The sequence below is a fragment of the Phacochoerus africanus genome, chromosome 2 (genome assembly GCF_016906955.1).
Source record: "Phacochoerus africanus isolate WHEZ1 chromosome 2, ROS_Pafr_v1, whole genome shotgun sequence".
In the NCBI taxonomy this organism is placed as follows: Eukaryota; Metazoa; Chordata; class Mammalia; order Artiodactyla; family Suidae; genus Phacochoerus; species Phacochoerus africanus.
In genome coordinates, this window is record NC_062545.1 from 232,383,328 (window position 1) to 232,398,498 (window position 15,171).

Genomic DNA, 15,171 nt, shown 5'->3' on the forward strand with positions numbered 1-15,171 from the left:
AAAAAATGGGGAGCTTATTCATAGGTCACAATTTTATATGGCCAAAATACTCATTCTCTGGAGGGTGCTAAACAAATGCCAATGTTGTTTGGCTGAAAAAAATTGGATTTCCTAATTGACGTAGGATTCAAGTAGAAAATATAGATAACCTACATTCTTTTTGTAAGATTCAATGCGAAATTAATTCAGTAGTTTTCTTTGGTGCTACTCAGTAGTCTGAGTGATAGCTCCTTTGTGTACTCTAAAGGAGTCCTCCCTCCTGCCCAGTCCTTTGAAACACACTTTGGAAACTACCTCACTGCTAATGCTACACCTAATTAAGTTGGCATGGATTTGGTTAAAATTTTCAGAATTCTTATAAACTATACTTTTAATAACTGCCTAGTACAGCTATCAGTGCAGATTTTTCCTCATGCTTCTTTTCTTTCTGCCACAATTGGTGTAAGGTAGTTCTTGTTTCAGGGCCATCCTAAAAGGCTACAAGGCTAATTAATAGGCTACATTCTACAAGGCTGAGAAGATGTTAGATCCTACTCTATCACAAACTTTCTTCGTGTTTCCTTAATTGAAACCCTTTTTACTTCATTTCTTCTTCATAAAATAAATTATTCCATGTCATTTTTAAATTTTATTTTATTTTTTTCTTTTTAGGACTGCACCCATGGCATATGGAGGTTCCCAGGCTAGGGGTTGAATCAGAACTGTAGCTGCTGGCCTACACAACAGTCATAGCAATGCCAGATGCAAGACACATCTGTGACCTATACCACAACTCATGGCAATGCCAGATCCTTAACCCACTGAGCAACGCCAGGGACCGAACCCTCATCCTCATGGATCTTATTCGGGTTCGTTAACCACTGAGCCATGACAGGAACTCCCTATGTTATATTTTAAAGTTTTACTTTAGAGTTACAATTAGTTCTTTTTAAAAAGCATTATGGAATTTTCCAAAAAATTGATAATTTTGGTTACCAAGCAAGCCATGTAAGATATGAAACTTCAAATTTTATAGGTTGATATGAGTATTTTTGAAGGTTTTATTACTTTGTACAAACACAAAGTCATTTGTATTATAGTTTAGCACCTGCTTTGATAGATATCTGACAGCCTGAAAATTCGTCTGTCACTGAGCACCATTCACATTCATTTATATTGCTCTGATATCATAATAGTGGGTTCCTTCTAATGAAGTCATTGTCATAAGAAACCCTGTCAGAAAAGTATAATAAAAAGTCTAATAATCAGAAGCGTACTTAAAACAGATAATGTTGGAAAACCTCAACATTTCTGATGCCATCACATCACCAACGTTCCATTGGCTACCCAACAGTTCCCAGTTTGGAAGCTGAAAAGCATTCAAGTAAAAATGTAGACTATACGGAAAAGTTCTCAATGTCAATAATTTTATACCCACATTCAGACTGTTAGAAATTGTGTCTGAAACTTGTTGCAAGGTCAGACTGTTGTAAACTTTAAAAATAATTATCTCTCTCTGTGAATGTATGTATTTTCAGAGAGTATGCACTTTAATAATATTTCCTTACTTATTTTTGTATTGACCAAATAGTCTATGCTTCTTTGAAATACTTATTCTTTAGTGAAAATATGGTCGTTCATGATGATAGTTTTTTAAATGTCCATTTCTGCAGCACCACAATATTTCCTTCTCATTTGTGTTCTTTATACTTATGTGGGTTCCCGACCCAGTTGCCTATTACAGGGTTTCTGCCTTGGTTTTGTATTCCAATAAGATAATTAATTTATAAAGACAAGCATTTACAGTGAGGTTCTCCCTCTTGAGATTGACCTTCAATTTTCCCCTAAAAACTGGTTGGCCATGCTCGCCATTGACTTTTTTCTAAAAATAGTAATTTCTTGCAATTGGTAGAACTGGATTGCTTGGTCACATGACTGCCCAGCTTAACTATGTGTGCCTCTTTCAAATAAGTCGAGTCAAAGATTTCTTATCTTCAGTCTGCCTCTTTTTAGTTACTGGGTAGAACTAGAAATTTTATCAATAAGACTTTTCCTCTCCTATCTAAACTTTGCCCTTTCTGGGTTCTAAATAAATGTGCATAACTAATAGATTGCCCAAAGTCCTGATTTTGCAGTCAGAGCTTTCAGCATTCCAACCCAGTATGATCATCACTGACTAAGAGCTTGAAGGATAATACTGAATTCTTAAGCACCAAGGCTGTGCCTCTCAACCTTAGAAAACTTTAAATGGCTCCTTTCCGAAGTTAGTAATGAGTATGTTTTGAAAGAAGGGCTAGGAGAGAATTTTCTGCTTGCAGAATTAATATTGGCAGAGATAAGTCAATTCACCTCTAATATGGAGAGTTGAACCTTTCCATGACTTAAGAAAATATAGTTGTACCTTTTGTTAATGATTTCTTCAATAGCCCTCTGCAATTAGAAGTGACTGAAAGCCATTTTCTTATACACCTTGTTAGCCAAAGATAAAAATTATAACTCAATACTAGAAAGTACTTAAAATAAAAAACAAAATTCCTCATTGTTTAATTCTGCTGGTGACTGATTCTCTTTATCCCTTTTCATATATTAATTGGGGAATCAGAAGTGGTTTGTGACCTTTAGAGCATGGCTCCCACCATGACCCCTGGTTGTTTTGCTTTTCGTTATATATCTAGATATCCATTCTCTTGTTCAGGATTGTCTTGGCTATTCCTGGGCCATGAATCTTTCAGATGAAATTTTAACATTCGTGTCAAGTTCTACAAAAACTGTTGCTTTGCATTCATTTCTTAAGTGAAGTTTAGTTTTTAAACCTTAATGTTTCTACTATAGAATCACTAGCATATTATAAGCATCATTTCTGTCTTTTCCAGTGTAAATGTTCTTTTCTAATTTAATAGCTTCATAATTGGAAGTGTTCCAACAGAAGGAGAACCTGACTATCCTAAGGGGCTGATAAAGTTACTGGAATGCTGATTTCACCATAATGTATGTAACTACGCCAGAATGTTTTGTAAACTGGCAATAAAACATATCACACCTTAAATCTCTAAGTGATGTGCTTGTGTATGTATGTGTATTCGTATGTGTGTACATACCTTCAAATAAAAAGACACAAAACCATCTCGGGCCTTTAGTTTGAAGCACTCTATGCTTCTCTGATGATTCTGCTTCTACTTTACTGAGCCAGCTACTAAAGGAACCTCAGTGTGATGATGAATAGACTTGCTTCAAAAAGGAGAATGAAGGAGTTCCTTCTATGGCACAGCAGGTTAAGGATCCGGAATTGTCTCTGTAGCAGCATGGGTTCGATCCCCTGCCCGACACAGTGAATTAAAATTTACAGCATCTGCAACTGTGGCTCAGGTTCAGTCCCTGGCCTGGAAACTTCCATATCCCTCAGGTGTGGCCATTTAAAAAAATTAAAAAGAGGATGAAAGGAAGCAGAATATGCCACCCTAAAATATGCCTTTTTGACATGAGGATTATTTTAAGCAGATTATTTTTAAGAAACAGACCCAGGAAAAGTTCTAAAAATCTAGTAGAAGTTATTCATTTGTAGGGAAAGTTTACATTCATAAGAGAAATTTTTATTTAAAAGAATATCATCTAATCTGTACCAGGAAGAGGTTGACTTCAAATCACAAGAAACTCTTAGCAATGGAGAAGATACCCAACTTAAATCTGCATTGCAACCTTTCCTTGTTTACTGTACTTTTCCTGGTAACTTCCCATAACTGGCTTTCTCCACTCCCAATGGTTTTGTGTCATTAGCTCTAGAAGGTATTTAAGGTGATAACTTCGGCCATTTGGGGGAGTTGCTCAGTATTCCAGGGTGCCTCTTGTGTATAGGATGTATACATGTTATTAAACTCCTATTTGTTTTTCTCTCATTAATTTGTCTTTTATTACAGGGGTGGGGTCTCAACCAAGAACCTAAAATTGTGGAGGGAAAAATTTTTTTCATCCCTGACAGTTTGGCAACCCATGATGGAACCTGCTTAGACACCATACTTGCTCTGGGGGCTGAAGATAGGAACCTGGAAAACGCAGAAAGCAGCAACGGGTAAGGATTCTTACCCAAAGTCAGCCTTCTCAGATCTCTGTCTGTGGGGCCCAGTTGAGAGAGGAAGGAGAAATTTCACCTTATTCCTTCCTTTCTAAATTTAGATAAACAAGAAATTATTTGTGTGAATTAGTTCCTTCGGTATAAAGACTGGTAAAGATGATTGTTATAAGTATTCTTTTCTATTGACCCATTTCCCTTCTGGAGATGGTCATTGTCTTATGTTGTCCCTGTCTTTTGTGTTATTTGTCATAGGAAAAGAACCATAAGCCAGATAAGGTTTTCTTTTCATCTTGTTCTTTGTCTTGAGAGCTTGGCTCTTGGACTAGTAACAATAGTCACTAGTCATCCCCAGCCAGAAGATGCAAGTATTGGCTTTGGTCTGGCAGCCAGCTCTGCAGGATGGGAATTCAGAACACATGGTGACAAGTAACATTCTTTGTCCCATCATGCTGGCATTCAGGGGTGTTTGTCTTAAGGGGACCTACTCCAAAAGGGGCCTTTGGCATCTCAACCTTTGTTGTCTTGTTAATGCTGGGAAAGTCCCATTTCAGTTGTGCCTGCTGGGTGTTATAGATTAGAGGTTTGTGGCTGGAGGTGTCTCTTCCTCATAAAAAACCTGAGACATGGTTCAGTACACCATTCTTACCACCTGTGACAAAAAAATAGGTCTTTGCTTTCTTAGTCTAACTCTGGGAGTGAGCTTTTTGCTTTTTAGGGCCACACCTGTGGCATATGGAGGTTCCCAGGCTAGGGGTCAAATCGGAGCTGTAGCCACAGCCACACCAGATCTGAGCCCCACACCTGTGACGTACACTGCAGCTCACGGCAATGCTGTATCCTTAGCCCAGTAAGCGAAGCCAGGGATGGAACCTGTGTCCTCATGGTGCTAGTCAGATTCATTTCCACTGAGCCACAATGGGAACTCCTGGGAGTGAACTTTCTTAATCTTGTGAGGGCTGCATCCTTTGCAACCTCTTAGAGGATACCTCTTGTATCCATGGTTAAGCTATAAGAAGGTTTATTGGTTTGAGTTGCTGTTGGGATTAATATACCACTGAAGATCCTACTCATCAGTAGCCAGATGATGGATCTTTTTTGTTGGAAAAACCTCTATATTTGAAGAAAAAAAAAAAAAAAAACAGAGAGTTCCCATTGTGGCTCAGTGGTAGGATCCATGAGTATGCAGGTTTGATCCCTGGCCTCGCTCAGTGGGTTAAGGATCTAGTGTTGCCATGAGCTGTGGTGCAGGTCACAGACGAAGTTTAGATCTGGTGTTGCTGTGCCTGTGGTGTAAGTCGGCAGCTGCAGCTCTGATTCTACCCCTAGCCTGGGAACGAACTTCCATATGCCAAGGGTGTGACTCTTAAGAGAACAAAAAGAAAAAGGAAAAAAAAAATCAGCTCTCATTCTAAAAAACTGTTTTGTTAGTACCTATGGAAACAACAAATTGAAAAGAGGACACAAGGGAATAAGGTGTCTAGCCTTAGGCACTTTTTAACAAGATAAATTCCAAACCACTTTTGCCTACACTTTGAGACGATCCTACCAGATGTAGAGAAAAGTTAGAAAGATCAGTGGCCAATCACAACCTCACTCATAAGGACCTTAACTGGATGCTCTTCCCACCCATGATTATACTGCAGTTATCAGGTAAGCCCTATAGCCCCATAGAAGACACCCCTGTCCTGCCCCCAGGAAACAGATGATCAGAATTTCTCCCAGGCTCTCCTGCAAATGATTAGGAGGGGCTGAGAGAAGCAAAAGTGAATTGGCCCAAAGTTCAGTTGTACAGTCAAGGAAAACGTTCGAAGGCCTTTGTTGAATGCTTTGTATGCAGACTTTGCAAAGGCAAATTGCACTAAACGCTAAAACTCCAGAACATAGGAATCTTTTTATTTCCATCTTAGTTGGAATGGATAACATCTCCTTTGTTTAAAATGGGTGTGACTGTAGAGAGAAAAAATTCTTCAGTAAAAACTATAATATACCTTGGTAGATCTCAGATTTTAGTCCTGTTAATTGCCTGAGGTTTCATTATTTACCTGTAAACTCGAGACTGGATTCTGAATTCTGCTTTTGTCAAATCTGGCACAACTCTTCAACCTAATGTTTTCAGTTTTCTTCTACTCTTTTGACCTTGTATCACTAAGAATAGTATGAAATTCCTAGAAGTCTAATATGTCCTGCTGTATATACTATGACTTGTAATTCTAGTTATTATCTTAAAATATGTCACAGAAATAACTACATTTCCTTGTCAGTTTCATTATAATGAAATCTCATCAAATCTTTAACCATGGCAATTTTTAAGTCTTTTGTCATTTATGATATTGTTTTTGTTTTTGGCCATGCCCACATCATGTGGAAGTTCCTAGGCCAGGGATCAAACTCATGCCACAGCAGCAACAATGCTAGATCCTTAAAAGCTAGACCACCACGGACCTCCTGAAAGTTATTGTTTTGCTTTTGCAAAAGTATTTCCCAAAGCCCTGCAAATGGAATGTGAATAGAATGGTGTAAACTTAAGAGAAATAGCCCCAGTAGCTCATGTTTAGATAATCTTTGTGCTGTGTGGACCACTCAGGAAGTTTATCCGAAACTCCCATGACATCAGAAACATTCAACCTGCAAAAGATGCTTCAACCCAACATCTAGAACTTCAGGACTCAGGCTGAATTTATAATTTGCCCCAACCACTAACTTTTGTTTTTCTTTTGTCTCCACAGACATGCCTCTTATTTTATTAAATACTTAATTGCTCTTACCATATAAAGCTAACTCGGGGGGCCCACCTACAGCACCGGCTACTGAAATGAAACAACTGTCTAACTGAACTGATCTATTCTCAAGACTAAGAGATTGTTCAATGACATAATAGAGCAGTCCATCAACCTAGCTTCTGACCTGTGAGACTTCTTTGAACTTTTAAAGACAGGACTGAAAGCGAGCAGGGTTTTGCCATACCAGAATATCTCTTTGGAATAAGGATTTCGTTGAGTTTATTTTTAAGAAACAGCAGGCACAGGAAAAACTCTGAAAACCTAGTAGCAATGACCCTTTTGTAAGTGATATTTACATTTATGAGGGAGGTCTCCACTGTAAGGGTGTCTCTCTGAACCTGGGAGAAGGATCACTAAATGACAAGAAACGCATCAGATGGAGACAGTGCCCAACTTAATTCTACAAAACAACCTTACCGCTTTTTTACTATAGCGACCCTCCTCCACCTTTCTTATGTCTTTAGCTGAAGAAGGTATTGAAGGTGATGGCTTGGGCCATTTCAGGGGAGTTAAACTCAGATTTCCAGGGTATCTTTCCACATACATACAGGATATACGAGGTATACATGGTGTTAGACTTCTGTTATTTTTCACCTGTTAATCTGTCTTATTACAGGAATGAGGTCTCTGGTAAGAATTTAGAAGAGTGGAGGGAAAATTATTTCTACCCTAAAAAGACATTTAGAAAGTTTGTGAGTTATTACCTATTAAAATCATAGCTTTTTCTCTTGTTGAAGAGCAGAACTCTCAATCAACCATGATCTCAAAGAAACACACCATAATCCAGTGCTAATGCAGAATGGTATATTCTTAGCCTCAGAAAGGCACAGCATACATGGTTCAAACAGCAAATCTGTGGTGGCCATCAGAGCTCTGGCAGGGGTTACATTACATATGTTAAACAGTGCAGGCTTATAGCCATTTCATAAGTTTAGAAGACTAGGTCATTTACAGTGGAATGTATATAAATACAGGCACATTTTTCACCAATACAAGATATATGCTGTGTATAGCCCATTTATCTTATTCAACTTTGGTTTTATAGTGACCAAATTGTGGCAAAACTAAATTAGAGGTACTGATACAGTTATTAATTTGACTTAGAAATTTAACACAAACTATCTTAAAAAAATCTTTGGTGGCATAGTAAAGGCATACTTCAGTACTCAATTATAAGATTTAGTTTAAAAAAAAAAAAAAGGCACTCAAACTAACCCTAGAGGTCTCAAAGCATGATCTATAAATTGACAGGCTACTCTGTTATGTGATTTTTCAAATGGCTATTATTACACACTAATTAAAAAAAAAAAAACTAAATCACAGTGGCTTTTTGAAATTGTGTAAAATAATCAAATTCAAAAATTAGACAAAATCTTACAGCCTCAAGTCAAAAAAAGAAATACAAAAACAATTTGAGAATAAAGACTTAGAAAAAAGTTTTGCTAAATCCACATATCTCACAAGCTTCATCACCCATCCCTGTCCCTGTCCCTGTGGCATCATGATGGACTTGGTACAGCCCAGTGAGCTGAGCCAGGTGATGTCAGAAGTACTTTCAGATAAAATATCGGGAGCTTGCAAACTGGGTCTTCTGGCATGGCTGAGGAGTGAGCAGCAGCTTCTAAACCAGGTTGAATTCCCTCAGGTTTAGTTGTAGAATTGTGTCTTTCACAGCAGCAAACACGAAGCGGATATTCTCTGTGTCTGTAGCACATGTGAAGTGGGAATAGATGACTTTCTCTTTGTCAGGATTCTGATCTTGATAAAGCTTCAGGATAAAATCTCTGGCAGCTTTGACATCTTGCTTTGGTCCTAGTCACGAGGGCAGGTAGAGGAAGAAAGAAGGAAGATACCAACTCACCACCAGGTCCTCCCCAAAATCATTTTCAGTGTACCCCTCTGTTCTTATTTCTAGAGACTTCATTTACCTGGGGCATTATTATTATATACCTTATTATGAAGCTATAAAAGATTATTTTAGTCCCCTGGTATCTAAAAATCATACCTTAAGGAGTTCTGTTGAAAAATAGAGACCTAATTTAAATTTCTGATTTGGATCACTTTTTTTGTTTCTTGGCCGAGCCCGAGGGATGTAAAAATTCCCAGGCCAGGGATCCAACCTGCACCACAGCAGTGACTTGAGCCTCTGCAGTGACAATGCCAGATCCTTAACCACTAGGCCACCAGGAACTCCATGATTCGGACCACTCTTGAAGAGAGGTAATTCTTATTATGTGAACTATGAGAGGGAAGAGAAAGATGGGGGCTAACATTACGAGGCACCTAAGTCTGATTCTAAGTTTGAGGGCTGCATACTACATGGCCAATGTGGTTAATAAAAGGAAAAAGGAGAGAGATTAAACACCACTCCTCTGGATATCAAGGTCAAGCTTAGTACTATTTGAGACCTCCTGCACCAGAATCATTAGCAATAGGGCATCAATTCTGCTGCCTGGTAATATATAGGTCATACAGATAAAGAACTTCAGCGTCTACCCTGTGTCTGGCAAAGGGGCTGCCACACTTTAACCTACATGTAAGAAGTGCCATGTGCTCTGACTGGCACTAGAAATGCAAACAGAAGTTGGGCACAGTCCCTGCCCTCAGGATCTGACTGAGGCCAAGAGAGAGAAAGGCAAGCCCATGGAGCACAAGGGAGGTGCACCGCCTGGGGAGGGGCTGGGATGAGTCAGAAACACCTCCCAAAGGAGGAAGGGCCTGAGCTGGGCATCTGAGAACAAATTGGATGTGGCAGAGACACTGGCAAGTGTATTCCAGGCACTGGGAGAGGCATGTGTGGAGGTGGTGAGGTGAAAACACACAGTGATCCAAACAGAATCAGAGCTGGGGAATGGTGAGAAAGTCCATTAGAGGCAGGCCAGGGAAGCCCCTGGGAGCCGTGCTGAGAACTGTGAACTAATGCCCAAGAGGTCAACAAGATGGACACTTACTTACCAGTGTACTCTGGAAAATAGCTAATTAGATGGGAGTACATGATTTTCTCTTCCAAAAGATCCTTCTTATTTAAGAACAAAATCACCGATGAGTTCAGAAACCAGGGGTATGTGATGATGGTTTTAAATAAGGCTTTGCTCTCTTCCATGCGGTTCTAGGTGAAAGACAAGACTTAGGATAAACTGGAAAGAAGAGCAGTGCTTTGGGAACAATATGCCAGATCACTGGTTCCATCCATCGTCCCCCTGCCCAGCTGAAGTCCCCTGGTCACTGTCCTTGCTGAGGCTGGTGAGCATGTGGGGCCCCTCAGGGCACCTGGCCTATTTCCCTCCCCCCACCACCCTCTCATTAATCACCCCCTTATAGATCTCCTCTCTTCTGTCACCCAAACTCTTCTGTGGCCCCAATAACACATAAGCATATAAGAAAGGCTTTTGTTCAACTCAGAAAACAGTTTTCTGTGAATAAATTGCGATTATGAAGTGGGGGCAGGTCAGAGCTGCAGACCTGAGATGCCCATTTTAATTGAGGATAGGCTTCCAGGCTGGGTATCGGGAGTCCCATAACAATGAGAGGAAGGAAGGCTCTTCTTGCAGGACCACTGCCCTCAGGAACGCTGGGCACAAGCAGAGAGGGGACTAATGCCACCCAGCACCTGCCCCGTGCCACACTTTACACACATGTGACAGTGAGCTCTCCAAGGGGAACAGGCCCCCATTTTATGGATGAGCCTACTATCTGTTGCTCACAAAATTTAAATACTTTTCCAAGACTATAATGGTACAGTCTAGTGGAAGCTATGTAGGATAGTAATAATTTCTAGATGTTAGACACTGGCAAGAAACTATTAAATGATCCTGATTTATGGAGAGCAGACAGGGCACATACAAATCTTATCTGGTGACAATAATCCTTCTTGCTAGGATTTTGCTCTCTCAAGTATTTCTAAGAGAAAAGAAACCCTTCCCTTCCTCCCTTTGGACTGAGAAATGTGAGAACCCAGTGCACCTGCTCCAGGGGGACATGCTCTAAATGTCTGTTCCTACAACTCCCAACACCTGGGCCCACTGTCCCACCCAGTACATTTTGGGGAATCAGTTCTGGAATTTATTACCAGTAAGGTAACCCCTCACTTATTGTTAAAGCTGCTTTAAAATTTACTACAATCTTAATAATAATCTCCAAGAAAACACAACATATGAAAAAAATGATTCCTATATAGTACAGTGGATGCAGTGTATCTACAACCAGGATGGAAAAGTCTGGAGTGGCAACCACTTAATTTTTCCCAAAATACCTTGGATTTTTTCAGAGAGGATAAACTGTTTAATTTCTAAGCACATCAGGCTAAGGCACACCTGACTAATCTTTTGAGTTTCCTGAGAAATGTCCTAAGTAATTCCTGAGGCTAATTTTTCATACTGATAACTCAGTGCCTTTGCTTTTTTAAAAAAATGTATCCACTGGAAGAGCTGGGCAGCAGCCAAGATTTCTGTTCTTTGCACAATGACACTAGTAAATGGGTTAATCCTTCCCTAATTAGCTAATGTAATCGTGCTCCTCAGAGAGGTCGGCTCTTGAGAAATACAAGGTAAAATTTGTTCATAGTTATTGCCTAATCCTGGACAGAATTTTTTATTGATTTACTCTCATGCCCTACCAGCAAGAGATAGTTCTAAAAGGTCACAAAGTCTTGTGCAAAGAGGGTCGGGGAAGGGTTGATAGGAAGCAATGGTTATGGCACAGAAAACATCCCTACCCTCACAAAGAGACTGTGATGGTTCTCTTTGCATTCCAGGCAGATCCAGCTAGTGGAGCTCACCCAGCTAGCGCTCTGACAGCTCTGCAGAGGACACTAAATGCCCGCTGAGGTGGATCAGCCCCAGCTGCCCAGAGCAAGTCCCTTCTAGGGGGAGCAAAGAGTAGATGCTATCCCAGGCAGCCCTGAGACAGCCCCAGACATGTGCCTCCCCTCCCCATGTCACCTCAGCTAGGGATCAAATTTGGGAGTGAGTGCCATGGGCCATGGTGGTCAGGAAGCCTGTTCTCAGATAAAGTCTTTCAGAACCAATGTGTTCAACTTTAGCTGTATATTATAGATACTCGCAACTCAAAACCAGGAAACACAAATCTGTATTGTAGGATCTAGAAGATGTTTTTCTTAAAAAACAAAAAACAAAAACAAAAAAAAACTCCCCAGGGAATTCCAATATGCAGCCAAGACTGAGAACCTTGCTTTTGAGTGGCTCCACCCTCCCTTAATAGCACAGATTAGAGCCTCAGGCCCAGGCGATAACCACCACTGATTGCATCGGAATCTCTGAAGTTGGACCCAGCTGTCAGGTTTTTCTTTAAGATCCCCAGGGAATTTTAGTATAAATCTAAGTTTGTGAACCAGGATTCTAGTTCAGTGATTCTCAGATTACCTGGGATCTTGTTACAGATTGTAATTTATTCACTCTAGGTTGATTCAGAGGGTATGCATTTTTACCAGGCACCAGATTGCACTTCAACAAGCAAGGTGATTTAACCTAAAAGATAGAATCTAATGCCAAAGCTGGCTGGCTTTTTGCAAACTGCAGAAATAGGTTGTTGCCTTCCACATCTAACCAAACTCCCCACCCAGCATACCTCATTATCACACTCAGCCAGGACCTGGTCATATTCACTCAGAGCAACCAAAAAAATTATGGAAGTGACACTCTCAAAGCAATGAATCCATTTCCGTCTTTCAGATCGCTGGCCACCAACATCCACCATCCTGTTCAATAGAAATATGACTCTTTGAGGGAAAACCACATGGAAATCAGGGTTCTTTAGGGTCCTCAATAATTTTAAAGAGTAAAAAGGGACCCTGAGGTTAAAATGTTTGAGTACCACTGATTTAGGCGATGAGGAACCACTGGATGTTTCCTAGCAAAGGAGACACAGGATGTAAGTGAAGTTACCAAAGAGGGATGCAGAGGTCACTCAGGTGGAGCCCACTTGGAGACACTACTTAGGAAGCTGATGCAACAGTTCAGGCAGAAAGCTCAAGCATCCATTTAGGTGTTGCTCTAACCACTGCTAAGAGCCAAGACACCAGACACAAGAGGGCAGAAATGCAGGCAGGCTTCCTGGGCCATTCAGCTTCCTTTAGAACCTCACCCCTCCTTGTTCCCATGGCTCTTCTAATTCATCTACAGAGCCTTTCTGCATTAGCTGGATACCCCGCCCCCCAACCCCATTCCCTAGAAAGACCTGCCCTCTGTCCAATATGGAAATCCAGAGCCCTTATCTGTGTCTAAGTTCAGGGGGTCAGAGCCCAAGGATGAGTCAGTCACAAGCCGGAATGTGCCAGGGGTTAGGCAGTTTCACAAATGAATCCAGTGGGCCCCTCTAGAGTAGAAAAGCCTGCACTTTGAGAGTGCTGGGGCCCTGTCCAAAGGGCTGGCTGCTACACCACTGCAGCAACCGCAGCAGGGCATAAACCCAGGCTCGCTGTTTGTCCAGATCCTCCAACTTACCAAGAGATAGAAATTGTTTTAAGCAAAATAGCGTGGTTTTTAAATGTTGGCTCATGAGTGTTTTAAACACCAAGTGGGCCAAAGAGAACATTTGTGTGGACCAGATTCAGGTTTTGGAAGTGCAAGCAGCAGGTGATTCTGAAAAGGTCTGGATAAATTCATGGGCACTCAGGCATGGGGCATGTGCTCACAGAGATGCAGAATATCGTGGGGCTGAACCAGAGGGCTCCCTCAACGTGACAGTGCTCCAGAAGCACTGAGATGCAATGGGGTACAGCCTGGACCTAAACAAGCATATGTAACAATTACTAGGAGGAACAAGGGAACTAATGGATACCAAAGTGCTTTGAAATTTGCAGTGATAAATGTTGGAGAAGGAAATACAAATAGAAGGGGAGAGAAACACTCAAATTTAGGGAAAAGACACCAGTATCTTCAGTCTGTGGGTTACAGAAATACACATCTCTGTGTGTATGTTTTATACATAATCATTCCAGACATCAGTAAGGAGACTCTTCTTCTCTAAGGGGAATAGAAAGGTGTGTTTGTCTCCACTGCAGTACTTGCGACAACCACAATTCTAAATATCCTGTCGTGGAGAGGCCACTGTTGCCCTAAAAGGAGATATAAGCCTTTTTAGCAATAATGCACTTAAGAATCCATCTGGGGACTTCGGAGCCTGGACAAATTCTTAATGGCCTGTGTTGGGGAGATAGTCTTACCGAAAGATTATGTTTTCCAAGTCAAATGGATATTCAATGATGCCAGTTGTGGGCACACGGACACGAAGAACATCTTGCTGTGTTGGCACAAACGATGGCATGGCGATCCGGTCAATGTCAGTCAGGTAACTGATATTAGAGAACAAGATGCTGAGAAGGGGGAATGCCCATCCCCCTCCAGGGAAGTCACCCCAGCTCCCAGCGACCCCCATTCAGATTCCATCAATGACTGTCGTGATAGCCAGTGCTCCAGCCCTCCTACAGCTGTTGTGGAGAGAATATGGATCAGAAGCCTTCATGAGCCTCCTGGGATGTTTTCCTCCTGGTTCTTAGCTCCATCACTCTGGCTGGTGAGGGAGCCGGCAGAACCACAGGAGGAGGAAGTTGGAATTGGCTCTCTGACATTCCATCTGTCCTTCCTCCAAAGGCTCTCTCCCCTCCCACATGCCCTCATCCAAGAACACTGGAGAAACTAGATGCTTTTCTTGAACACTTTTGCTCAACGCATTAGGGTTTTTAAGAAAAATAAAGGCATAAAACCAGCCAATGGAAAGTGTTCTCAAAATAAAAAGTTTTTTGCTACATTGGGAAATTAAACATCTCCTAAAATGACCCAAAACTTGCCTTGGATTATTTGGGGCCATATATTAGAGCCCTAAACTTAAGTCACTTTTTCTGTAGTAAAACAAGAAGACACTTTTTTAAAGCCTTTCAAAAAGGTACTTTTGAGGAACTAACTGTGACTGAAGCTTTGGCCAATGATGGTGTTGGGGATTTGGAGACCCCTGCACACCGAAGCTGGCCCCATCTCCTTCCCCAGTGCAGGCAGAGCTCACCTAGGTCTCCTGGGGCTAAACAGGTGGCACAAAGAGGAGTCAAGAGTAACAGGCCAACCCTATTCATCTGCAGCCCAGGAAGCCAACCATCAGGCAGCCTTCTGTGACCCACACCCCCAACCATGGCCCCAGGGCTTACTGCTATGGACTTCAGTGTGTAATGTTTTGATTTCTACTTGTCTCATCCACCAGACTATGTTCCTTCAGGGCAGAAGGCCATGGCTGAACCTGCAGCCCTTATCTCTTTGCCTGGCACAGAGCTGACACTCATCACATTTTTGTGAAATGAATGCCTGTCCAAATAAGCAGGCAGTACCAGCAGAG

At 41.3% G+C, this 15,171-nt stretch overlaps 1 protein-coding gene and 1 long non-coding RNA gene across 3 annotated transcripts in view; one reads left to right on the forward strand and one right to left on the reverse strand.

The window, feature by feature from the left end:
• The first annotated feature begins 909 nt into the window (after window positions 1-909).
• On the forward strand, window positions 910-14,558 carry LOC125120081 (uncharacterized). Its single transcript, XR_007133241.1, has 3 exons — window positions 910-4,045; window positions 6,775-9,048; window positions 9,942-14,558. It is a non-coding gene; the product is annotated as an uncharacterized LOC125120081 (long non-coding RNA).
• GNA14 (G protein subunit alpha 14) overlaps window positions 7,619-15,171 on the reverse strand; it is a 203,068-nt gene continuing 195,515 nt past the window's right edge. For both annotated transcript variants that reach the window (XM_047767805.1, XM_047767806.1), the window contains exons 4-7: window positions 14,012-14,140; window positions 12,415-12,544; window positions 9,784-9,937; window positions 7,619-8,640 (exon numbers count right to left, since the gene is read on the reverse strand). In XM_047767805.1, coding sequence (XP_047623761.1) covers window positions 8,450-8,640; window positions 9,784-9,937; window positions 12,415-12,544; window positions 14,012-14,140 — 604 coding nt within the window. In that variant the 3' untranslated portion in view covers window positions 7,619-8,449. The remainder of the gene's footprint in view (window positions 8,641-9,783; window positions 9,938-12,414; window positions 12,545-14,011; window positions 14,141-15,171) is intronic.